General features: G+C 38.7%; 1 protein-coding gene across 1 annotated transcript; it reads right to left on the bottom strand.

Annotated features, from left to right (window-relative positions):
• Positions 1–46: 46 nt before the first annotated feature.
• On the bottom strand, positions 47–23,167 carry LOC148731398 (uncharacterized). The gene is made up of 8 exons (XM_088761081.1): positions 23,018–23,167; positions 22,257–22,319; positions 17,112–17,260; positions 16,943–17,013; positions 10,204–10,292; positions 9,383–9,445; positions 6,884–6,924; positions 47–6,381 (listed from the first exon to the last, which is right to left on the bottom strand). Exon 8 carries the CDS (start codon positions 5,757–5,759, stop codon positions 918–920), a length of 4,842 nt encoding a protein of 1,613 aa, XP_088617207.1. The 5' UTR covers positions 5,760–6,381; positions 6,884–6,924; positions 9,383–9,445; positions 10,204–10,292; positions 16,943–17,013; positions 17,112–17,260; positions 22,257–22,319; positions 23,018–23,167; the 3' UTR covers positions 47–917.
• Positions 23,168–27,956: the final 4,789 nt, after the last annotated feature.

Here is a 27,956-nt window from a genome sequence, read left to right as displayed (position 1 = left end):
CTGCACGCTCCAAAAGTAAAATCGAAAGATAATAACCACACAAGGATCTATTTGATACAAAAAAATGTCTGCGTATTTGAATAAAACATCATCTCTTACAATATCACATTTGACCGCAAAACAAATATATAAACTTACGTAAGCTCTCACAAAAGGCTAACGTATATGTAGTCCGTCATTATTCTAAAGATCGGTGAACTGAGATGCACTGAGTCGAAATCAACCATTACTAGACCTAATCATCCCGATTAAACGAAGCACCTCGTACACTCTGTAGTTAACGCGCGAGTTTCATCTCATAATGTATGAAAAAATAGTAGATAAAGCGTTTGTCTCCAATTCAACGAAATTTTAAATTCTAAGGTAATACCACAAGGAGTCTCTTAATCTATTACAATACTTTTAAACTTCTCAGACTGAGATCTACAGTGCTATTAAGTCCTGAGCTATTCATTTGGAAACTTTGTCAATTATACTCCTTCTTACAGGAGGAGCCTGTTTTTGGTTTAAGTTCCAACAAGTATAGAACATAACGAAACCACCAGGCTACCTTTTACTTTATAAATATACGTTGCTGATAAGAAGAGAGTGATATGTACACAAGCCAATCAATCAAAAGTCATAATTCAGAAGAAGCAGCACTAAATGGCGACTCATAAACGATTTTGTCCTAGACCGTGGGACTGCAAGCAAGGAAACGTCTTTAATCTGTGTCCGATCACAGAGTTTGCAGATCAGGATATAAGAAGCTCAAGTGATATCAAATATAACGAAAATATCAAAACGGTCTAGATTTTGGCGAAACTTCTCCAGAAAAAGGGACAGCAGCGTCTAAAGGCCTTCACCGTTTATAAATTAGCACAGTTTCTAGACTATCTATACGTCCATCTTTTCTTCTTTTCAAAGCAGCTTAACCCTTACTCCACGACGTACCTCCCTTTCTGTTGTAGCCGAGATAAGGTCCTCCTGACCTCTCGTACCCTAACGTGATCTTGACCGTATTTCGAAATAAAGATTAGCAGTGCACGATCAAGACAATGCTTCGCTTCTTGGAGTTCGTCCAGGTCACTGTGCAAATTACCCAGATTCTTGTAAGAGGCTGCAACATTAATATGATCAGGTCCAAGCTTCTTCAGATGAATCTCCAGTGCACGCTTATAGTAGTCTTTTGCTTGATCTGTTTCGCCCAGCGCTTTGTGTAAAATACCCAGATTGTTGTAAGAGGCTGCAACTTTAACATGATCAGGTCCCAGTTTTTTCAGACGAATCTCCAGTGCACGCTTATAGTAGTCTTTTGCTTGATCTGTTTCGCCCAGCACTTTGTGTAAAATACCCAGATTGTTGTAAGAGGTTGCAACTTTAACATGATCAGGTCCCAGTTTTTTCAGATGAATCTCCAGTGCACGCTTATAGTAGTCTTTTGCTTGATCTGTTTCGCCCAGGTCACTGTGTAAAAGACCCAGATTGTTGTAAGAGATTGCAACATCAACATGATCAGGTCCCAGCTTCTTCAGACGAATCTCCAGTGCATGATTACAGTAGTCTTTTGCTTGATCTGTTTCGCCCAGGTCACTGTGTAACATACCCAGATTGTTGTAAGAGTCTGCAACCTTAACATGATCAGGTCCCAGCTTCTTCAGACGAATCTCCAGTGCACGCTTATAGTAGTCTTTTGCTTGATCTGTTTCGCCCAGGTCACTGTGTAAAAGACCCAGATTGTTGTAAGAGGCTGCAACATCAACATGATCAGGACCCAGCTTCTTCAGACGAATCTCCAGTGCATGATTATAGTAGTCTTTTGCTTGATCTGTTTCGCCCAGGTCACTGTGTAAAAGACCCAGATTGTTGTAAGAGGCTGCAACATCAACATGATCAGGTCCAAGCCTCTTCAGAAAAATCTCCAGTGCACGCTTATAGTAGTCTTTTGCTTGATCTGTTTCGCCCAGGTCACTGTGTAAAAGACCCAGATTGTTGTAAGAGATTGCAACATCAACATGATCAGGTCCCAGCTTCTTCAGACGAATCTCCAGTGCATGATTACAGTAGTCTTTTGCTTGATCTGTTTCGCCCAGGTCACTGTGTAACATACCCAGATTGTTGTAAGAGTCTGCAACCTTAACATGATCAGGTCCCAGCTTCTTCAGACGAATCTCCAGTGCACGCTTATAGTAGTCTTTTGCTTGATCTGTTTCGCCCAGGTCACTGTGTAAAAGACCCAGATTGTTGTAAGAGGCTGCAACATCAACATGATCAGGACCCAGCTTCTTCAGACGAATCTCCAGTGCATGATTATAGTAGTCTTTTGCTTGATCTGTTTCGCCCAGGTCACTGTGTAAAAGACCCAGATTGTTGTAAGAGGCTGCAACATCAACATGATCAGGTCCAAGCTTCTTCAGAAAAATCTCCAGTGCACGCTTATAGTAGTCTTTTGCTTGATCTGTTTCGCCCAGCGCTTTGTGTAAAATACCCACATTGTTGTAAGAGGTTGCAACATCAACATGATCAGGTCCTAGCTTCTTCAGATGAATCTCCAGTGCACGCTTATAGTAGTCTTTTGCTTGATCTGTTTCGCCCAGGTCACTGTGTAAAATACCCAGATTGTTGTGAGAGGTTGCAACGTCAACATGATCAGGTCCCAGCTTCTTCAGACGAATCTCCAGTGCATGATTACAGTAGTCTTTTGCTTGATCTGTTTCGCCCAGGTCACTGTGTAACATACCCAGATTGTTGTAAGAGTCTGCAACCTTAACATGATCAGGTCCCAGCTTCTTCAGACGAATCTCCAGTGCACGCTTATAGTAGTCTTTTGCTTGATCTGTTTCGCCCAGGTCACTGTGTAAAACACCCAGATTGTTGTAAGAGGTTGCAACATCAACATGATCAGGACCTAGCTTCTTCAGACGAATCTCCAGTGCATGATTATAGTAGTCTTTTGCTTGATCTGTTTCGCCCAGGTCACTGTGTAAAAGACCCAGATTGTTGTAAGAGGCTGCAACATCAACATGATCAGGTCCAAGCTTCTTCAGAAAAATCTCCAGTGCACGCTTATAGTAGTCTTTTGCTTGATCTGTTTCGCCCAGCGCTTTGTGTAAAATACCCAGATTGTTGTAAGAGGTTGCAACATCAACATGATCAGGTCCTAGCTTCTTCAGATGAATCTCCAGTGCACGCTTATAGTAGTCTTTTGCTTGATCTGTTTCGCCCAGGTCACTGTGTAAACTACCCAGATTGTTGTAAGAGGCTGCAACTTTAACATAATCAGGTCCAAACTTCTTCAGACGAATCTCCAGTGCACGCTTATAGTAGTCTTTTGCTTGATCTGTTTCGCCCAGGTCACTGTGTAAACTACCCAGATTGTTGTAAGAGGCTGCAACATCAACATGATCAGATCCCAGCTTCTTCAGACAAATATCCAATGATTGATAATAGTAGTCTTTTGCTTGATCTGTTTCGCCCAGCGCTTTGTATAAAATACCCAGATTGTTATAAGAGGCTGCAACATCAACATGATCAGGTCCTAGCTTCTTCAGCTCAATCTCCAGTGCATGATTATAGTAGTCTTCTGCTTGGTCTGTTTTGCCCAGCTTCTTATGTACAATACCCAAGTTGCTGTAACATGCTGCTTTTTTCAGGTCCTCTCCTTCGTGACTTGATTCAATCATTTTTAACTGCAATTTATAAAAGACTATCGCTGCTCCAAACTCACTGTGGTCATGGCACATGTCACCGAGGGTGCAAAGGCCACCAGCGTAAGAACTCAAAGACTTAAGTGCTCTTTCGGAGAATTCTGGCTTTTCTCTTCTAATTACCACATGTTCAAGTTTTAAGCTTAACATCTTTAAATGGGGAGCTAATTTTGTTCCCACATCAATAGAAGCTAATTTTTCGAATTTTGAGAATGACATTACAGCCCCATATACCACTTCGTAAACTTCATCCTTTGTCCAATCTTTCGTCGCAGATTTAATAACATCGTGAACAATACCATGAGCTCGAATATAGACACCACTCACTTTTTCTTCTTCTTCCTCTTCTTCTTCCTCTTCTTCTTTTTCTTCAGTCAGCAATAATGAACATTGATTCATTCTCATTCTCATCATATCTTCATCTTCAAAATCTTCATCTACTGCTCTGATGTACTCGATAACAGCTTCTTGAAGGATCGGCTGTAATGCACACACAGAGAGAAAATTGAAGATGTGATGGAAAATTATATCGTCCGCCATCGCCTTTTCGACAGCGAGTGTTATTGCTTTGGTCATGGAGTTTGGATAGCTTGGATTGCTCTCAGCAAGTCTGATTTCAGTAGCACTTCGTTTCCCCTCTTCCAATTTCTTCAGGTAGTCGCTCCAGCCAAACTTCGAGGATACCTTACTCTGACGAACCTGTCGCACATACGTGGCTGCAGCCGCTAGGGCAAGTGGCTGGTAGTCTAATACCTTAGCAACTTCTTTCTCTATGTCATTAATTGGGATATCAGAAAGAATGCTCAGCAAAGAGCATGCGTCGTTAGGTTGCATTCCTGCGCTGACGGAAAGGTTTTGTACGTAAGAGCTTGTTAACGGCATAGACGCAGTGCCCTGCGTTGTTATTAGCATCTGGCCCCTTGCCCACACCTCGTTTCCTGCATCAGGCAAAAGACCGCTTGAAAGAGAGTTCCCATTATCAACTACCACCAGCCATGAAGTGTAATGCTTAATTTTTGCACTTATTAGGGACTTGAGATATGAAATCTTGTCGTCTGTGTTCAAATCCTTCGAGCCGTAAGTGTTTGTTATTTCATATCCGGGACATTTGCAATGTTGAGCAAAATCGACATACGAGTTCAAAATTGTTTCTGGGCTTTCAGCATTCAGTGTCATGACAAATGAAGCTGCGGAAGGTGTTTCTTTGACTTCGTCGTAGAATCGCTTGGCTGCTAAACGGGCCAGCTGAGATTTGCCACTTCCTGGATTTCCTGACAAATACAGTATGCTCATCCCATCATCGGTGCGTTTTAATGTTTGCAGGTTTCGCATAATTTCATCAACTTCAGATTCTCGAGCAGCGATGTCGTGTGTTGGTTTAGGAGGGAGAATGCAAAATGGAGAGACCTCTTCCTGTAACTGTTCTTGCAAGGCAAGCCTCTGTTCTTCTTTTACTTGAAGTTCCTTTTCCTTGTCTTTAAGTTTTTGTCTCAGGTTGCTAACCTCCCTTAAAACTTCACTTAACTCCTCTGTGGGGAAGGTTGTTTGATTTTGGACCTCATTGATTTTTAATGTGGGAAGACCGAGGGCGACGAATGCAGTTTTCACCCGGGATATAACAATATTGAAATCTCGGTCAGAGAGTTGGCCTGCTTCGTCGTGTGCGATTTCATTCCGGATATTTCTTAGATCATGAATGTTTGATCGAACCACTGAGTTGAGACCGTGGATACAATCTGAAAAAAGAATAGCGTAAAACAGTATGGTACAATCCCATTCAGCTCTATCGCCATTCTGCATGGTTGATAACAGCAGAGCGTTTTTGATTCTCTTCTTAGGGGACTCCCCATTCCAAAAGTCCATTCCATTTTTAGGTTGATCTTTCCATTCTCCTAGTGTTGTCTTGTGGCGACTGTCCCATTCTTGTTTAAAGATTGTTCGCAGACCCTCTGTTATAATATCAGTGACAACGTAACAAATCCTGAAGTAATTTAGCTGCTCTTCCTTGTATTCAAATGCAGCGGCCATTTCTTGTTTGAACCTGCGCAAAACCAAAGTTTTGTTAATAGGCATCGGGGTTGTCTTTGCAAATGGTATATGTGTCAAGATCTAGCGATACGGGCTTAGACATGTTTTTTTAGGAAAGGGGTGGGTCAGAGACAAGGAAGTTTATTTCCTTTATTCACAGGGTGGGGCTAAATTAACGCTAGGACTAAGGATATGAAGGAAAATTGAGCAGCAAAGAATCAAGGCTACTTTTTAACAACTTCACATAATTTTATTTTTCTCAATATAATTTGAATATATCAACAAAGTTGAAATGGTAAATTGGCCACCGTTACGATTATAAAAGCTGACGTTTCGAGCGTTAGCTCTTCGTCGGAGCGAAGGGCTAACGCTCGAAACGTCAGCTTTTATAATCGTAACGGTGGCCAATTTACCATTTCAACTTTGTTGATATATTCAAATTATTTCGTTACCCCCACCGACGCAGCCTCAAACAGATTCTTTAGAAACTATCAGCCTTTCTTTTTTTTTTCTCATCCGAAGAAGCAAACGAAGTTAACTCTGATTTTACTAATTTTTGTTCAAATATGCGACTTAAAGAAAATCGATCACCTAACTCGTCAATTCCGCGTTAACTTTCCTGCAAAAATTGATATCGCACGAATCCCTCGTCAGGTAATGAATTCTCCTATAATAAAGAAAAAGTTTAAAGCATCAGGAATACTGTCTAAGTCTGAGAACTGATGGTCAAAGTCAATAATTTTTAAGCTATACGAATTTTTTTCCCTCTTTTCAGTTTATCTTTTTTGCGTCTGAGTTAATTAGTTATGATAATCTTACTTAATAAGGTCTCTTGACATTGAATTCCATTCTCTCAACTTACTTTCTAGTGATCAATAAAGAATCGCTTCTCACTTCATTCAAGTATGATAGCATAAAGTGAAAACCAGCCATCACTCTTAGATAAATACTAGAGAACTTTGCCAAACTGAGCCGAAATATATTCCCAGCGTACTGTATAAAATGATGCACACCACACGTGACGGTTAGCTTTTAATTTACGTCAACTCGTGAACGGAGGTTTCTCCACGAATGGAAACTATCACTGAAGCTATAGATCGATAAGAAAAGCAAATTGAGAAAAAAGTTACCTGGAACTCACTTGAATCAGTACTTTAGATAATACATACCGTTCTGGAAGTTTGAGAAACCTTTGGAATACTTTAACTGTCTGCAATCAAAGGTTGAATAGTGAAGAATCATTGACATGCATTTAAAGCTGCACACAGCAGCATATCCGGTGTTTTATGTATCATAAGCTAAGTAACGCTGGCATTGTAATTGGTTCTTACCAATGATCTATTGGCGGACAGACGCATTTATCATAAAAAACAATCAGAAATCTAGCGCATTAGATCATATCCACATGTATTTTGCGCTATATAAGTAATAATAAATTGGATACGTATGATGCACGATCCTCGCAGTAGATAGCGCTACTTAAGCAATAGCGAAAATCAGACCTGAAAAAATCAGGCCTGTACGGGATTCGAACCACTGACCTCTGTGATACTAGTGCAGCGCTCTACCAATTGAGCTAACAAGTCAACTGGGAGCAGGCCGTTAAGTTGATTCGTAATAAACCCGTGAACGTGATAAATCAGATGCAATGAAATATATGAAGTTCATATATTTTAAACTGCGGTATTAGATACGTATGATGCACGATCCTCGCAGTAAATAGCGCTTTTTAAGCAATAGCGAAAATCAGACCTGAAAGATCAGGTCTGTACAGGATTCGAACCACTGACCTCTGCGATAGTAGTGCAGCGCTCTACCAATTGAGCTAACAAGCCAATTTATCACTTTCACGGGTTTATAACGAATCAACTTAACGGCCTGCTCCCAGTTGGTTTGTTAGCTCTATTGCTAAAACATTAGATGATTCTCCCAGCAAAATTTCTCGAGATTTAATGAACTTGTGGCAGCCGTATTCCGCTGCTTTTTGCCCCTTGCGTTTTTCATAATTACTGTCAACTTAACTAAACAGTTCTGTCTTTTGTTCATTTGATACGGTCAGCATATTAGACAATGGATCATATCAGTTAGAGTATCAAAAGAACGTAAGGTCACAAACATCTCTTTTTTAACTTAAAGCGACGATAGCAGAAGTCGCAGTGCAATTTCATCTTTTTGCTAAAATAGTTTTCTGTATTACGCTCCTTCTCCTGCAGCGTGTTTCATATCAAGATAAGTATTCTACAATGTTCGCTTGTTTCTTTTTCGTTTGAAACGAGTTGTATCTGCTACGCATAACTTTCAGGTAAGTGAATTAAAGTTTGCTTCACGTTGTCAAAGTTCTAGAAACTTTTCGTGAGGTAATAATACTTTGTAAGCAATAAAGAATATATGCTGCTTTCTGTAGTCAACAAAACACTTGAGGAACTCGCATGCGAAAGGTAATCTGGCTTCGTCGCAATGCACATCAGTCACGTCTTTAAGCAAGACAGGACAAGAGACTTCGAGAGATTTAATTGGAAGGCCGCACAATACTTATAAAGCGATGGTCGAATAATTTTGACGCCATATCAGTGGGCCATTTGAACTGCTTTTGTTTTGCTGAAGTAAGAAAGACAGGTTTTTGGGTTACGTCAGTTAAGAGAAAATAGTTTGTATATTCCTGGTTACTTTTTTTCGCACTCACTCAAACAAACTTTGATCGTTGAAAAATAGTCAACTTGAATGAAAGGATGACTTAAACTGAAAATAGAGCTGGTAAAGACCTTCTTCTGCTTGAGCTATATAATCCATTTGAAATAAGAAGCAACCTGCTTTGAAGTATTGAATATCATTCGGTGCCCGACCAAACATAGAAGTTCTTTTGTTGAGTTGCTAAACTCAGAATATTAGATTAAAGAAATTACAAAACATAACAAAATAACATAAATAACATCTTTATTGGTGTAGGGGAATTTTCGTTAAGGAAGATGGGAGAAATCACGGTTAAATTCCATCTTGTTACGGTCTCATGAAGCTCCTTCTCTTCCAATATAGCAATTCTAGGAAGTAGTTTTCGTTTGAAAAGAGTTGTATCTGCTACTCATAAATGTCATGCAAATGAAACTAAGGTACTTGCTCCTGCCAAGTTTTGGAAACTTTTTGGTGGTGATTGATCATCTGCGATAAAGAATATAGGCTGCTTTCTGTAGTCAACAAAACAATCGACGAACGCGAAAGCGAAAACTTCTTTGGCCTTCAGGCAGAACACCTTATCTACCTCCCTAAATAGCTGCACTCCTCAAGTTTAATATCAATTGTTTTACTGACAACTATTGAATTTGCTTTGGTTTGATTCTTTGTCCATCATCTCTCCGCAGCAAACAACACTAGGATGTGCCTCGACACGTTAACCTTAATTATTTTTCGAAGTTCTTTCGCTCTACAAAGTCTGGAAAATTCGTCATTAAGTTGGGTACGATAACCTTACTTAGCGTGGAAGAAGTGAGACGGGGGGGGGTAAGATGGAGCTTACCCCACCCCCACTCCCTCCCTGTTCACATTTAATTACAATTCCATATGTATTATTTGCTTCTAGACCATTCCGAAAGAATTTTGTACACCGCACCGCAATGCGCTATATAAGTAAAATAATAAAGTTGTAATAATCATTATCATTAAGTGATAGTTACCTCAAAATGTGATTCACATGAAATCGATGCCAGTGATTTGTCCAACATACACAAATAGAAAAACTGAAACAAAAAATGCGTGCGTAAGACTACGCAATCGGAAAGAGAATAAGTAAGAAAGAAAACCGACGCAAGGACAATATCAACGTTCCTTTCGTAGTCTGCATACATGGATAACAACAAAGCGCAAAACAGACATGATAACCGCGGATTAGACTGGCTTGATGTGTGCCCAATGTAAAATATGAACAGTGTTGCGAGGGAACCTGCACTAAAAACCCGAGCGAGTCACGTATGGTTGACATATTTTTTGCTGCAGTTCTCTTCATTAGGTTGATGAGACTTGAAACAAACGCGCTTGAGATCAGTCAAGGATAACATTTGAGGCGGATCGTAAGTAGTTGCAAAATCTGAAATCCCAACGGTGACAGGACTTTGATTATTAGTGGCAAGGAAACTATAGTTTTACTAGTCTATTCAAGCTCGTATCTAAACTATTTTCCAAATAGCCATTCGAGTTCATTCGATAAGTTGATACAGTCACCAAATGTTGTCATAAAATCGTGAGGCGTATCCCTGAAATAGCATCACTAACATTTTCATAAAACAATATTTCAAGGATGGGACAAGAAAGCGTGGTGAAACTTCACGCTGTCCGATCTTTCTTCCCCTCCAAACAGTCGTGAAATCTTTTAAAGCGAATGTCGCATCCATCTAAGGATGGAAAGTTACCTGGCCTAGTTTGAACTTATTTTAAACTCGCTTGAAAGGAGTTGTAGTTTTGGTTATTCCTTGGTGCAACTGAAATAAAGTAATCTTACCGTTGTCAATTCAGACACCTCAGAGCGAGGCAGTAGTACTTCTTTTACGATAAAGAAAAGAGGCTGCTCTCCGTGATCGAAAAAGCACCCTACAGACACGAAAGAGAAAGCTAATTAATCTGGCTTCAACCCCAAACACATTAATCACGTCTATGAATAGCTGCACCCTGTAGGCTATACATCAATTGTTTTACTGAAAACCATTAATTAAATTCGCTTCATTTGTTATGATGTTTGGTCTATTATCATCCAAGAGAAAAAATTACGCTTAAATGTGCCTTAAACCGTTAATCAGTATTATCTTGTATGCTTCTTTCACTTGACATAAGAGCGGAATTTGAGACTGATGGCTAAAAAAATTGTAAATATCTGGAAATATATCTGAGTTTCTTAAACATCTTTAATTTTTCTAAAAATCTCGTACAATTCTTGGTATCACAAAAGATCCTTTGATTCAAGTATTTTAAAAGGAGGAAAGTGACTTTAAATGTTTTTTATTCAACTTTATACTAATAATTTTGGGAATTTTCCATGTATCATCCGCATATCCAGTCTTTTCCCCATTTTTAATAAGACAGAAACTTTATTCATTGAAGCACCTCTCATATAGTAAGAGTGCCGGTAATTTAAAATGAAAAAGTATTGTATTGTAGGTTCTGAGGCAAGAGGGGGGGGGGGGGAGCTGTTCCAAAACAAACATTTTAAAGGAGCATTGTCACCCCCTCCCCCCTGTCTCCTTCTTATAACGTATGAGCTTTCCACCCTTGTCTCCTTCTTATAACGTATAGTAACACTCGAAGCAAAACCCGCCAAATCGCTCAAATTGGCCATTTAGAGCCACAGAAACGACAATGCACAGCAAGTGAGGTAGGTTTCCATTTATTTTGAGCTTTAACTCAGAAATTTCATGATATAAGTTTACGATAATAGGACTCTTCAATATTCTCCCATACATTCCTTTATATTTCGAATAAACAACCAGACTCCTCGCATGTCTGGGCGCCCTGTGCTCACATGTGCCGAATTTAATGCATGAATTACAGGAAATTATTATAATTCATTTATTATCCACAAATCGCCACGAATTCTATGAATGCCATGCGCGAAAAAGCCAAAACAGCACAAAAAAAATGGTGGGAGACAAAGGAATTTGTAGTTCTTGCTTTGAAAAGACAAAATACAGTTGTTTGACGTGCGGTAATTACTTTTGTATGAGGTGTTCGGTTTTTTAAAACGAAGACGGCACTCCTGGGTGGAAAGTAGGAAACTCTGTGGCATATTATGGGTCGTGTTTCAGTGAAATGATAGAACGTGGATCATGTGAAAGTATCATGACGAAAAGCTAAGATAAGGAAGCAAAACCAAACAGCAAAACAAGAGCATCAGTGAAGCAATTAAGCAAACACTCAATAGACGTCTTCGTCTAGAAAATAAGTAGTGCGCCTGGGAATATCGACAGCGAACAGAGTTGAATTCTATAATTAAACTATAATTAACTCTGCAATTAATTGATATAATTAATATAATTAATATAATTAATAATTAATATAATTAACTCTGCTATAATTAACTCTATAATTAATTCGGCACATGTGAGCACAGGGAGCCCAGACAAGCGACGAGTCTGGTTGTTTATTCCAAATATAAAGGAATGTATGGGAGAATATTGAAGAGTCCTATTATCGTAAACTTATATCATGAAATTTCTGAGTTAAAGCTCAAAATAAATGGAAATTGAACTATAATTAACTCTGATCTGAGCGTTCTATCGAGATGGTTCTCAATGAATTTTTTACAAATTAATGCCGCCAAAACGCAAGCTATCGCTATTGGCCCGTCTTCATACCAGTATGATTTCCATCTTAATGATTCTAATGTCCATACAAAGGACACACTCAAAATCCTTGGGGTGGTCCTAGATAGCAAATTAACATTTAAAGCGCACATAAAGCAACAGCTGAGTAAGGGATGCGCAAAGGCATCGGCTTTGCGGAGAATACGTAAGTTTATTTCAAAGGACGTGTTAGTTCGATTATATAAGGCCTATGTTCTCCCTCATCTTGAGTACGGCAGTCCCCTTTTACTGGGAGTAGGTAACGCGGAGACTACTAAAATAGAGACAACTAATTACTTTATATTAAGAACTATATTAGGCTTCTCGAAGTCTGTGTCATACGACTTCCTCCTCAAGTTGGCCGACATTAAGTCTTTGGAGAATCGTAGGCAATTCCAATCGTTAGTTATGTTATATAAGTGCTTGTATGATAAGGGGGCTCCTTATATAAGTGATTTTTTTCATTTTAGAAATGTACCGTATAGTTTACGCGGGCTCAGTACAAGGCTAGATTTACCTCCTTTTAATCTTGAGTTTTTACATCGGTCTTTTTCATTTTTAGCTGGTAAACTTTGGAATGCGCTACCTCCTAGACTCAGAGAATCTCAAGATATTGTCTCATTCAAGCGTTCTCTTAAAGCCCACATGGCTTAGTGGTAGTGATTGTAAATATCGTTATTGTTAATATTGTAACTTTTTATTGATAGCTCTTACCAATGATCTTCGATCCTGTTTTTAGTTATTTAATAGATCTACTTATTATTTGTATTCTTACAGAAATTATGTTTTATTTCTAATTGTACCTACACGTACACGTTTTAACGAGAACTTCTGTACTCCTAGGTGTCATGTGTTTAAATAAAGGATTGATTGATTGATTGAATTCGACTGAGTTAAATTCGACGTAGTAGTAATAGTAGTAGTAAAACTTTATTAAAAGTGTCAAGAGCCGTCTAGCAAGGGAAAAATCCCTTACTAATTTGGGGACACTAAAAAAGAAAAAAGACTAGGAGCTATTTACAGTAGTATAGATATCAAAACTAAGAGAAAATCTATAGTTATCTAGTTAAGGGATTTGTAATAAAAATATATAAAATTCAAGAGGAGCAGAGGCTACAGCGCGTGCAGCAATCATCCAAGAGCTCACTTATACTGAGTTGGCGTATCTTGCCTTTGAACGACTTGAATCAAATTGAACGACGTTTGAATCAAATGCCGTATTTAACTATTTTAGTTGACTGAAATAGGAGTTAAGTTCGGCACATGTGAAATTCAACGTTTGAACTGGGCCTAAGCAATAAAACTGACTAAATTGATTGTATTTAACGACCATACAGAACTAAAGTCTTTTTGTACTAGATGAGGGTTTTCATTCAGCAAATAAAGAATCGTCATAATTCCGTCCAGTTGATAAACAGTAGCCTGTGTACAGGCCTCTACTTTCCAGAGTTAAGAAAACTCTGGAAGGAATCGGGATTTTAGAGGGGAGGGGAGGTGCAGCTGTTTAGAAGCTAATAAACAAGAACATGAAAGTGAAACTGATTAGTTACAAACTGTGACCTTCAGAAATAATCTCTAGACATTGCATCATTTTTTATGGCATCTTTAAAGCCACAAACGTCAGACTTGCGATTTCTGCGCTGATCCGTTGAGTTTATAGGCAGAGCTACTTAATGGAGGTTGAGTCAAAATATAGAGCAAATCTAAATTCTGTTCGAGAATGTGTTGATCAAAGTCCTTTTCAGAGCAGCAACAAGGATAAGACTCCACATTTAAGCCTCTTTAGAGAATGTAAATATCTGTTGTCTGAAACAACTACTAAAATCGGTTCTGAATTTCTTTTAGGCGTCAAAATTCCAACCAGACAAGACAAGAAACTTAAAATTGCTCATCCGCAACCAGCCTTCAACTTGTAAACAGGAACACGAAAGTGAAACCAGTGTGTTACCTATTGTGACCTTAGCCTTGAAATAATAATCCCAAGACACGCGTCTTTTAACAGCAAATGCGCTGATCCGTTACGTGTAAATAGAACTATTTCAGCGGAATGGCGGACGTTGGAGGAGGTAAGTCAAAAAATGAAAAAGTGGTAGAGCAAAGCACATCAGTTCTTCCCCGGTCCCTTAGGCAATATTTCAAGAAATTCTCGAAGCGGTTCTATTAATACAAAGCAGATAAAGGGCAACACTAGGGGAATTTGATACTAAACGTTGAATGATTTACCGCCTGCTCTCGTGTTTGGTGTGATATTTCAAGTAATAGGAGTCAGTAAGTTCTTGAACAGAGGTCAACCATATTCGAATGTCCTCTTCTAGAAGGTTCTGATTAAAGTCCCTTTACAGAACGGCATTGTAACAATTTATGAAGTAAAAAATGAAAAAAGCACTAAACTGAGCCTTTCACCGAAAGGAAAATTTTTGAACGAACAGTTTAGTATTCAGTTCACCGGTTATCTTCAGCGACAACATTCAGCATTTTACTTATAGTAAAATGTAGAGCCAGCTGAAGGTATATAGGGTTAGAAAATTAGGGGGAAACGTGTCTGGAAAACGATGATGCAGAGAAGATCTTAATCGACTGCGGAGTTGTCTGTGTCAATTTCTTTCTACGGTTTTACCTTAGACAACAGACATTCGAAAATCTTCCCATCTTCAAAACATACCTAACGTGCTTATCGGCAAGAAACTTAACGATCTTCGTTCGTGATCAATCTCGAGAGCAAAGACATGTAGCTCTTGTTGTTGCCGCAGACAGGTAGATGTTTAGTTTAAATTTCATAATTGGCAAGTCCTGGCCCTTTACGGAAACAACTAAATTACACTCTGACATAATGTACTTACCAGTGAGACTTATTTCAGTGCTTTGATACGGTCAGCATATTAGACAATGGATCGTATCAGTTAGAGTATCAAAAGAACGTAAGGTCATAAACATTTCTTTTCTAACTTAACGCGACGATAGCAGAAGTCGCAGCGCAATTTTATCTTTTTACTAAACTAGTTTTCTGTATTACGCTCCTTCTCCTGCAACGTGTTTCGTATCAAGATAAGTATTCTACAATGTTCGCTTGTTTCTTTTTCGTTTGAAACGAGTTGTATCTGCTACTCATAACTTTCAGGTAAGTGAATTAAAGTTTGCTTCACGTTGTCAAAATTCTAGAAACTTTTTTCGTGAGGCAATAATACCTTATCAGCGATAAAGAATATAGGCTGCTTTCTGTAGTCAACAAAACATTTGAGGAACTAGCATGCGAAAGCTAATCTGGTTTCGTCGCAATGCACATTAATCACGTCTGTAAGCAAGACAGGACAAGAGACCTCGAGAGATTTAATTGGAAGACCGCACAATACTTATAAAGCGATGATCGAATACTTATGACGCCCTATCAATGCGCCATTTGAACTGCTTTTGTTTTGCTGAGGTAAGAAAGACAAGTTTTTGGGTTACGTCAGTTAAGAGAAAATAGTTTGTATTTTCCTGGTTGCGTTTCTTTGCGATCGCCCAAACAAACTTTGATCGTTGAAAAAATAGTCAACTTGAATAAAAGGATGACTTAAACTGAAAATAGAGCTGGTAAAGACCTTCTCTAGCTTCAGCTAAGAAATCTATTTGAAATAACAAGCAACCTGCTTTGAAGTATTGAAGATATTCGGTGCCCAACCAAACATAGGAGTTCTTTTGTTGAATATACATTTTCATTGATTAAGGGGAATTTGTGTTAAGGAAGAAGGAAGAAATCATAGTTAAATTTCATCTTGTTACGGTCTCATGAAGCTCCTTTACTTCCAATATAGCAATTCTAAGAAGTATTTTTCGTATAAAAAGAGTTGTATCTGCTACTCATAACTTTCATCCAAATGAAATTATGATACTTGCTACTGCCAAGTTTTGGAAACTTTTCGTGAGATGGTGATTTATCATTTGCTATAAAAAATATAGACTGCTTTCCGTATTCTAGAGAACACTTGACGAATTCGAAAGCGAAAACTTATTTGGTCTCGAGGCAAGGCACAAATAGTTGCACCCTGCAGGTTTAATATCAATTGTTGTACTGACAACTATTGAATTCACTTTGGTTTGATCCTTGTTCCATTATCTGTCCGGACCAAAATAACACTTTGATTGGCTCTAAAAAAGTCTGAAAAATTATTCGCCAACGTGTGTGAAATAACCCGTACTTAGCTTAAAAAGTGAAAGGGAGGAAAGATGGAGCTTATCCAGCCCCCCCCCCCCCCCACCCTCCCCCTCTCTCGGTCCTCCCTGTTTCACATTTAATATTTAATTAGAGTTCCTTAAGGAATATTTTCTTCTATGCCCGCTCGAAAGAGTATTGGTATAGATTAGACGCACCTAATGCGATATATAAGTAAAATAAGAAAGTTATTATTATTATTATTATTATTATTACAAAGCGATAGTTAGTTCGAAATGCGATTTACATGAAGTCGTTGCCAGTGATTTGTCAAATGTACACAGATAGAAACACTGAGACAAACAGAATGCGTGCCAAAAAAAATCGAAAGGAGAGGCTGGAAATATAAAGCACTAAAGAAAGCCGACGAAAGGACAATATTAACGTCCTTCTCGTAGTCTGGATACATGGATAATAACAACGCGCAAAACTGACACGATTAGCTTGATATCAGCGCGGATAAAATGAGAGGGGACCCGCACTGAGAGCCCAAGCGATTCACTTGACGTTGAAATATTTTTTTTGCTGCAGTTCTCTTCGTAAACTTCATGAGACTTTAGATAAACACGGCTGTAAGAGTCTGATAGAGGATCAAGAATTACAATTAAGGCGATCGAGTCATAAGTATCTACGGGGATAGGACTTTAACGATTATAGGCAAACAAATATAGCTTTTCCAGTCTATTTAAGCTTATATCATCTTCAAAACATACCCAATATACTAAATGGCAAGGAAGTACGTGATCCTCTATCCCGAGCGAAGACTGGTATCTCATGTTGTTTCCTAAAAGGGAACGGTAGATAATTCGTTTCAGTTTCATAATAAGCAATCCTGGTGCGCTACGGAAACAACTAAATTACACAATGACATAATGTACTTACCAGCGAGGCTTGTCCCAGTGCCTTGAGGAACAAATAATGCTGATTTATGCTATTATTTGTCTTAGGATCTTTTAACTGCTGTTGTGGATCGTGATGGGCTCGCACGAAGAAGACTGCAAGCCGTTTGCTTTCAATCGAAACTTTCTTATCTACATCGGAGGTGTAAACAAAGTGAATTAAGCGACAAAACTTCAATATAAATATACTTAACGGCAATGAAGAGCAAGATACCTTCTATACTTCTATACTACTATTTATGGGATTGCAGAAGAACTCAAATATTACCCTATATAACTGGCTTCAAATTAAAGGTTAAAAATAAGTTTGAAATAGAAAAATATGTGTGTATGAAGAGTAATACTTTAGATAAATTTCATAAAAAGTGGCTAATAAATAAGTGACTGGTTAAGCTAATTGCAATACTAGAAGTAGTAATATCTGTGTTAGTATGTTATAGTATAGTGTATTACAATACTGTAAAACTAGTAACAGTGGTACTTAGTAGTAATAGTAGTGTAATAATTTAGTAATAACAGTGCGTAGTGTACCAATTTGAATGTAACCTGTGTGATACAGGGAGCTATGTTGGTTATACACGCGGGCATTTATATGCCCGCGTGGATAGCCATAAGAGCACGTCATCTTCAGTACGCAAGCACGACGACATCGACCACGCAGGTGCTGTCCCTGAGGACCTTCTTAGCTGTTTCAAAGTTCTCAAAAAGTGCATGAAGAAATTCGATTGTCTTGTTAACGAGATGCTTTACATCAAACAGTTAACACCGAGTTGTAACGTGCAAACGGATTCTATCCGTGCTAAAGTATTTGTGTAGCTACCTCCCCTATGTAAATTATTTGTATTTCTTGAACTCGCATTTGTTAATTTTATTTTCATTGGTACCCTTGATAATGGCGTATTGAGGTCGCCAAAACGTCGGGATATTATATCGCTCGTTTTTACCTGTCTATTTGTATAGTTTGTTTTGATTTTCGGTCCATCACTCCCTACCGCAATATAATACAGAGATTTAAGGCGCTTTGAACCGCTTGTTTTATGAATTTTAAAAATTATTACTCTTTTCGACAACGGAGGCAGCTATCTAGACTACGAGAAGTCCCTCCTTTTCGGCCGCGTGGTAGGCCCCCGTGGAGGCGGCGTGGCCGAGTGGTTAGGGTGCTGGACTTGTAATCCGGTGTCCCAGGTTCAAGTCCTCCACCCTGCCACTCACTGGATTTGTTCTCGGTTGCCCCTGGTTCAACTCCTCGGCTGCACTCTGTAAATAGCCCACTAGTCTGCCTCATGACGGTGGGGATTTTTATGCTCTTATTTAGTTTGCTCGGCATAGTAGCATGTATTGCCAATATGCCTAATCAGCCTCAACAGCTCGAGTTAAAATAAAGTTCCTTCTTTCCTTTTCCTCCACAAAGTCCGTCGTGCGAGTCAAAAAAGAAAAAAATCAGTAAAAAAGTTGCCGTTAGTGCGCTGATGCCGTTAGTGAAGTGACGCTAATGCGCCGCAGGAAGTCCATAACTATGGAATAGAGCTGTATCTTCCGCCATAAATTCTTCAACTTTAATAAATTTGTAGCAGTTTTCTTTCGTGTGCTCATTCGTTGAGTTGATACACTCAGAATATCAGATTAGGAAATTGCAAAGCGTATCAAGTAACATAGATACCATTTTTATTTATCTGTGGGAATTTGTGCCAGGGAAGATGGATGAAATCACTAACAAATTTTATCTTCTTACGGTCTCATGAAGCTCCTTCTCTCCAAGTAATCATCCCATCTTTTGATAGCAAATGCACTCTACAGCATCAAAATAACACTAGTATGTACCGTGATCCGTTAATCTTAATAATTTTTCAAACTTTTTTCGCTCTACAAAAGTCTGGAAGATTCTTCGCTAAGTGAGTGCGATAACCTTACTTAGAGTAAAGAACTAAGATAGGAGGAAAAGATGCAGCCTATTCATAATGATATAATAACTTAATAACTTCTAGAGCGCTATTTTCATTCAATGATCAACAGCGCTTAACAACTTGGAATACTACAGTAAATTCAAATTTATAAAACTAATTACATCTACATTAATATTAACAATGTATGTTAAAAATAAGAATGATATGGAATATCTATAACAAGGATCTTAATCAGGAATAAGGATCTTAATAAGAAACTTAATTAGTAGTACTAATAAAAATAATTGTCAGACAGGGTACTTTGAGAAAGCTGCACGAAATAAATAAGTTTTCAGCTTACATTTAAAAATGGAAAATGATTGAATATAACGTAATTCAGCTGGCAGAGCATTCCAAAAGTAGGGGGCAGCAGCAGAGAATGATCTGTCCCCCAGCGTGGCAAGCATGATTCCCTTACAAAGGTCAAGTAATAAACTTTGATTTGATCTAAGATTATATAAAGACCTAGGCTTGATGTTAATTAGTTCAATGATATACCTAGGCGCCCATCCATGAATAGCTTTAAATGTTAAATTTATGATCTTAAAATGAACACGATGTTGTACTGGTAACCAGTGAAGTTGAGAAAGCGCAGGAGAAATATGCAAATACTTACTTAAACTCAGTACAAGTCTAGCCGCAGCATTCTGCACACGTTGAATTTGGCTATTTGCGACTTAGGAAGGCCATACAAAAGTCCATTACAATAGTCTAAACGACTAGTGATAGTGATTCAACCCCATTCCTCTCCCTTCCTTCCCTGTTTCACCTTTAATTACAATTCTTCAAGTAACATTTTCTTCTATGCCATGGCCAGTCCGAAAGAGTATCGGTATTCATTAGACGCACCGTAATGCGCTATATAAGTAAAATGATAAAGTTATTGTCGTCATTATTATTAAGTGATAGTTACCTCCAAATGCGATTTACAGTGGTTTGTCAAAACTACGCAGATAGAAACACTTAAAAAAACAGAATGCGTGCCAAAGGCAATTGAAAAGAGAGACTGGAAAGAAAAAGCAGAAAAGACAACGGACGCAAAGAAAACATGAAAGTTTTCTTCGTAGTCTGGATACATGGATAATAACAACACGCAAAACTGACACGAGTAGCTTGATATCGGCGTGGATGAAAGGCGAGGGGACCCGCACCGAGAACCCGAACGATTCACTTATCGTTGCAATATTTTTTGCTACTTTTTTCTTTTATTTTTAACTTAAGTTTTGTGTATAGTTTGTTATGATTTTTGGTCCCTTGGGCCCTACCGCAAAATAATAGACTTGAAGTGCTTTGACCCGTTTATTTAACGGACATTAGAAAATTCTTACGCCGTTTGACACTCTGGATTCCTACTAGCGAAAGCAGTTGTTGTACGCCTTTTGCATCTAGTGCTACCACGATTATGTTCGTGCAGTTTACTGTTCTTTGAGGTTTCTTTTGCGAGAATTCGCAAATTTATTTACTTTCTTTTCTCGGCTTGGGTAACCCGTGATGATTCAAGGATCAAGTTTTCTGCCTTGTTCGTTTGAAACAAGTTGTATCTGCTGCACTTAACGTTTAGGTAAGTGAATCAAAGTTTACTTAACGTTGTCAAAGTTTAAGAAACATTTTAGTGAGGTTGTAATACTTCATCTGCCATAGATAATATAGGCTCCTTTCTGAAGTCAACAAAACACTTCAGGAACTCACAAGCGAAAGCCAATCTAGATTTGTCGCAATCCACATTAATCACGTCCCTAAATAGCAGCCGGCACCCTGCAGGTACTATGCAAATTTTTGGACAGAAAACCGCTTTGTTGCGGTTTTTCGTCCATAATCTGGCGCTGCAAAATGACACTTTTGATGTGCTTTGACCCATTAATCAAAATTATCTTTCTAACTCCTTTCGCTCTACATAAGTGTCAACAATTCGCGGCTAGCTTCAGAGGAGACTTATATATCTAGAAGACCATAAATAAATTTAAAAGACAGTTAGAGAGATTTTATGTGGAAGGCCGCACAATAGGTGGTTTGCACGTTACGTCATTGCCGCCATGTTGGTGGACGTAAACAATAGATCTCTCATTAGCTTCTTTTGTTCGTCCACCAGCATTTGTTCCTTTCACCATTGTTACCTGTGTCTCTAGAGATTGGTTGCAAACCACCTATACTTGTAAAGCGTTGATCAAATGATTATGACGTCATATCAACGGGCTATCTGAACTGCTTTTGTTTTGCTGAAGTAATGAAGCAGGCTTTTGTGGTTACATCGATTAACAGAAAATAGTTTACTGATTTATGGGAGTTTGTGCTAAGAAAGATGGAAGAGATCACGGTCAAATTTCATCTTGTTACGGTCTCATGAAGCTCCTTCTCCTCCAATATAGGAACTCTAGGAAGTATTTTTCGTTTGAAAAGAGTTTTATCTGCTTCTCATAACCTTAATAAAAGTGAAATTAAGGTACTTATTGCTGTCAAGTTTTGGAAACTTCTCGTGAGGTGCATGGTGATTTATCAAAGGCGATAAAGAATATAGGCTCCTTTCAGTCACCAAAAACTAGTCAACAAAACACTCGATGAACTCGAAAGCGAAAACTTCTTTGGCCTTGAGGCAAAACAAATTATCTACCTCCCTGACTAGCTGAACCCTGCAGGTTTAATGTCAACTGTTTTAGTGACCACTATTGAATTTGCTTTGGTTTGATTCTTTGTCCATCATCTGTCCGCAGCAAAACAACACTAGGATGTGCCTTGAAACGTTAATCTTAATTATTTTTCAAAGTTCTCTCGTCTTGCAGTAAATGGTTTGAACCCGGGGGTAACATGTGAAGGTGTAGTCTGATCGTCCGGGTGAGTGTAGTCCTGAGAAGGACTGTTGTCGGTGGCAGTGACTGACGTTTCGACAACCTGTGCGGAAGTCATCATCTTCCAGTCTCTCGTCTGGAAGATTCTTCGTTAATTTGAGTGCGATAACCTTGCTTAGGGTAAAAAGTGAGAAAGAGGGTACGATGGAGCTTACCCAACTTACCCAGCTTACCCAAGGGTAAGAAGGAGCTTACTCCCTCCCTTTTTCACATTATTTTAAAATTCCTTATGCATTATTTGCTATTATACCATCCCGAAAGAGTATTGTACACTGCACCGTAATGCGCTATATGAGTAAAATAAAAAAGTTATTATTTTCATTATCATTAAGTGATAGCTACCTCCAAAGGTGATTCACATGAAATCGATGCCAGTGGTTTGTCAAACATGCACAAATAGAAACACTGAAACAAAAAAAAAAATGCGTGCGTAAGGCAATCGGAAAGAGATTAAGTAAGAAAAAAAACCGACGCAAGGAGAATATGGACGTTCTTCTCGTAGTCTGCATACATGAATAATAACAAAGCGCAAAATTGACACGATAACCGCAGATTAGATCAGCTTGATGTAAGCGCGAATGAAAATATTTTTTGCTGCAGTTCGCTTCGTTCACTTGATGAGACTTGAAACAAACTCGCTTGTGATCACTCAAGGATTACAATTGAGGTGGATCATAATAGTTGCAAAATTTGAAATCGGAACGGGGACAGGACTTTGATTATCATCGGCAAAGAAAATATACTTTTCCCAGTCTATTCAAGCCTTTATCAGAATTATCTTTCATACCCATTCGAGTTCATCCGATAAGTTGATACACTCAGTAAATCTTGCCATAAAATCGTGAAGCGTATCAAAATAGCATCACTTACATTTTCACAAAACGATATTTCAAGAATGGGACAAGAAAGCGTGGTGAAACTTCACGTTGTTGCTGAGCTGGCTAATCTTTCTTCTCCAAACAGTCGTCAAATCTTTTAAAGCGAGTATCACATCCATCTTAGGATGGAAAGTTTTTTGGTCTAATTTAAACTAATTTAACCTCGCTTGAAAGCAGTTGTAGTTTTGGTTATCCTTAGGTGTAACTGAAATAAAGTCATCTTACCGTTGTCAAAATTTCAGACACCTCATAGCAAGATAGTAGTACTTCTTTTGCGATAAAGAATAGAGGCTACTCTCCTTGATCAAAAGAGCACCCGATGAACACAAAAGCGAAAGCTAATCTGACTTCAACACCAAACACATAAATCACGTCTCTAACTAGCTGCATCCTGCAGGCTATATCAATTGTTTTACTGACAACTATTAATTAAATTCACTTGATTTGTTATGATGTTTAGTCATCTTCATCGCAGAGAGAAAAATTACGCTTAAATGTGTTTTGAACCGTTGATCTTTATCATATTTTAAACCTCTTTCGCTTGCCATAAGTGTGGAATTCGAGGCTGATGACCTCAAAAGTTATAGATATCTCTAATTATTAAAAACTGGATCATTGGATAATGCAATTCAAGACTTTTCATTGGCTTAGCCATTATGGTAGAGTAGCCAATATACCATAAACTACGATATGGTAAGGGTACGCATCAGCTCAAATTTGAAAGGGAGCTAAAAATGTAATAAAATTTAATCATTTAAAGTAGCGTTTTTAATAAAACAATTATTCCACTTGCGTTTGCTGGCTATCTATCATCTCATATCCAACGCGTGCTCGTGGAATAATTTTTAAATGTCGCTGGGTTTCTTAAACATCTCTGATTTTTTTAAGTCCCGTCAAATTCTTAATATCACAAAAGATCCCTTGATTCAAATATTTTTAAAGGTAAAGTGTGACTTAAATTGTTTTTATATTCAACTTTATACTAATAATTTGGGGATTTTTCCATGCGTCATCTGCATGCGTATTCTTTTCCCCAAGATTACAGTGATATAATCAGAATTTTTAACACGACAGAAAATCTATTATTTTTAAGCACCTCTCATATAGAAAGTGTCGATGATGTAAGATGGAAGACTCAAATTATCTATTAAAAAGTATTGTATTGTAAGTTCTGAGGCAGAATTTTGAGCAGGGCCAAATGCTTGACTTAATATTCACTGACCCTCCCGGTTAGCTCAGTTGGTTAGAGCGCTAGACTGGTGTGCGGGAGGTCGAGGTCGATGGTTCGAGCCCCGGCCGGACCAACACTCAAGGTCTTAGAAAAACTGAGGAGAATGCGCTACCTTTCTATATAATATCAAGAAATGGATAGACATTCTAGTCTTCTAGGATAAGGACGAATAAACCATAGGTCCCGTCTCCTGGATCTAGTAATTAGTTAATTTGGTTAGGCAGGGGACGTTAAAAAACCCACTCACGAGATTACTGTGATGTGGTCTGGCCTGTTTACTGGGAATTGGGGGAGGGGGCATCTTCAAATAAGTTTCCTTCGATTGTTTGTAAACTGCTGATGCAGTCCGGCCAAAGTCCCCCCGAAAAGTGTTGTGATGCGCATTTGATCATATCTACATGTTAATTTGCGCAATATAAATATTAAATTATTATTATTATTACTATTATTACCCTCCCCACTGCTATGTCTCAATACACTCCAACTTCCTTTCTGGTGTCCAAAACCCTGATAGAATATTTGAATTTCGAAGCGCTCCAATTTCCCAATGGTTTCTTCGTTTAGCATCGATATAAGTTTTCTCTTATTGTAATTTTCCTTACAGAACGGCTGCCGTAGCAACGATGCAGCCCTTAAGAAACACCATTCACACTTGCTTGATTTGCCCGTTATTTTCAAACAAATAAGTAGCACGTATTGTCATTATGGGATTGTAATCAGCGTATACAAAAGTTCAACCCTCAAAACCCGAGAACTGATTAACAGGTAACTTTTAATTTCCCAATTCTATTCAAATGTTATCCAGCAAACAGGTAATGAAAATACCAAACTTATCAGGAAGATGTTGTCATCTTGATGTAACTCCAAATTCTTGTAACTAATTCACAGGGAAACGTGTAACAGCTACATGGGAGAATTTACCATCAGATCGTGGGAGTAAGGTAAAGTCTATTTACGAGCCTAGTGTCCCATTAGGCCGGTGCTTAACTCCGGTTTCTGTAGCATGAAGCGACTAGGAGTATTTCTACTCCCCCCTGGATGGGATGCCAGTCCATCGCAGGGTTACCCCCAGCATAAAATTTACCGGTACCCATCTCTACACCTGAAAGAAGAGAGGCACTGTGAGAGTAAAGTGTCTTGCCTAAGAACACAACACGATGTCCCGGCCGGGGCTCGAACCCGGACCACTCGATCCAGAGTCGAGCGTACAAACCATGAGGTCACCGCGCCTCCACAGATCGTGCGAGTAAAGGGGTTAAAATAGTCGATGCAGTTGCCTTAATGCCACCTCACTTTTTTGATGATTTTAATCACCATTTCGTCAGGTGAACAAGGCCTCGTAAAACTATAAGATTTATTAGATACGAACATAAATGTTCCCGGGTGGATTAAGCGCAATTTTTACATGATTGTCACACTCTTTTCCACAAGGATCATTGACAGGCCAGCCAGTCGTATCGCTAGAGTCGAAGCGGTAATAGATAAGGGAATAAGGGTTCTCATCGTAGCATACCGTTACTCCTTTCACCATCTCAAGTCGCGGCACTGATGGCGGCAAAGTTTCCTTACATGTGTTAGTCGCATGCTTGACAATTCGACAGTTGACGTTACCTTCCTGCCAATCAACTAAGTTGCCTGTTCCCGGATGACACACCAGTCAGTTTTTTGTGTTGCTCTTGATGAGGACCTGTCTGCCGAGTTGTTTCCAGAGTGAGAAGTTCACGGCGTTATAATCTGTTTCATTCAGTGGAGCTGTTGTTCATATGCCATAGTAGCCGTGTGCTGGCCAGTTTGGCCTTGGTGTCACAACGTTTGTATCACTTGTAAAAACATCGTAGTTGGTTAACGTATAACCCCAAACTAGAGTCCAGCCTCCTCCATCAGCTTCCATGTCGCAGTAAACCCGAAACGTGTTAGACTGGGAGCCACCGATTGGATCTATCCAATAAACACCCTCGAGGGAGGGAAAGGAGATCGTAGATAGTTTGGTCGAGGTGGTACTCACAAGACTGGCAGTGGAGGATTTTGTTCTCCAAGCTTTTAGGGGGGACAGAGGGGGATCATTTGTCGCTAACGGGATATAAAGGGGAGACGTTAGGAAATTGAGGGTCATTTCAATACTACAGAGCCCTATGGGAAGGACTAAGTCAGGTGAATTTTTAACTGTGATACATCGAAAATATTCCAGCCCTTTTCCCCCCTCTAGGCAATAATAATGAGGCCTCCATTTTCTATTTCATTTGAATTAGGGTAGATGACTAGCGTAACATTTATGATCTATCTATAACGTTTCCTGCATGTTGGAAGAGACGATATCAAATGTCACTTACATTTTATTGTTCTCAATGTAATTTCCATCTAAAAGATATAAATAAACTACAAAATTAAGTGTCACTTAGAGTGAGAAAAAAGTAATCGTTAGACTAAACCAACGCGAAAGGTTCAAATAGGTCTGTAAAAGGAAAAAAATACTGGGGAAAAAGAGAACTAGAAAATCTTTTAAACATAAAGCGTATGTAATAAAGGGTATCCAGTTGAACTTTGCCAGAACGCTATGTGGCTGTAACAACCTGTGACTCATTGGCGTGTCTATTAGCTTGAAACTCCTCAAAGATGTCAGATATTTTGGTTCTGACTCCTTGAAATCCCCCCCTCCCCTCCTAGCCATTGCAGCGTTCACACATGCACAGACGTCAATCGAGCGACTGTTAGCGCGCTTTTTCCCACCAAACGCGTTCTACGACGAGGAGATGATTTTCTGATATCTAACACTTTACATCCCTACATCAGTTATCTATTCATTTCCTGGTGCTCACAGGAAGAATTTGGTTAACAGTCAAGCGCTTCTTTTGTTTGAGATCATTTCCTTCACTCTCGTGACCTTAACATTTGATTCAGGAGTGGATATTGTAAATGAAATTAGAAGTTAGTCACTTTTAGGGATCGAAGGGTTAATTCAAGAGTGCTTTTTTGACATTTGCTTTACTTGCCTTGCCAAGCTTCAGTTTCATTTAAGTTATGGATATCTTGCTGGTGCGCATTATCTCCAACCCTACCCTTTGCAGTCTGCAGTTTTTCTATTTCATCGTTATGCTCGTTGATCTTGTTCATTAAATTTGTTACACCAGATTGAAGCCAACCGCCTTCGTTGTTCAGCCTGGAGATTGCACATTTTAGCTCGGCTTCTTTTGTATTTGAAAGAGGAAATCAGAAAAGAAAAACGGGTTGAACTTCTCAGATCAAATGTTTGAGATTGTCAAACATGTTACTGCGCATGTTTGTAAAATGAAGGCTAGGCTACCCAGTGATATTCACCTTGGCTCTGAATAGCCTTTTTAACCTTTTATACCATAACATCAGAATACATATTCTCCATACTGTTTTCTATTCATTTTTTAATACTCTGACAAGGAGAATTTGCTCAAAAATTGATTGCAAGAGCTTCTCCAAATGGTGACCATTTCCTATATTCCTGTGACGTTAATGCGTAATTCGGGGGTGATATTGTAAGGAGAAATACGAGGCAGTCATTCTCAAGCTAGAGGTCCAAGGACTCAACGTTTTGGTTTTGTTTTTTGAGGGTCCCAGTCAAAATAGGCTCGTTTTCTTTTCCGTTCAACGTAATATCGAGAGCGTAAATAATAGTGGGTGACTTATTTGTTAAACCTTATTCAGTATTACAAATCAAGAGAGGATTTAATAATAGAACACCTACCGATCCATTTTTTTTCTATCTTCCTGAAGAAATAGAACAACAACAAGCAATAAATCATAATGCACGTGTACTAATAGCAAGGAGAACGATTTCATATACATTTTTATATTCGCGAACTTACATACATACATACATACATACATACTTTATTGCATAGCTCCCCCCTGGGGGCTCTTCCGCCATACATGAATATAAGATATTAAGTCATAAAAACGTCA

The sequence above is a fragment of the Stylophora pistillata genome, chromosome 5 (genome assembly GCF_964205215.1).
Source record: "Stylophora pistillata chromosome 5, jaStyPist1.2, whole genome shotgun sequence".
NCBI classification, from domain to species: Eukaryota; Metazoa; Cnidaria; class Anthozoa; order Scleractinia; family Pocilloporidae; genus Stylophora; species Stylophora pistillata.
This window is presented reverse-complemented; position numbering and strand designations above follow the sequence as displayed.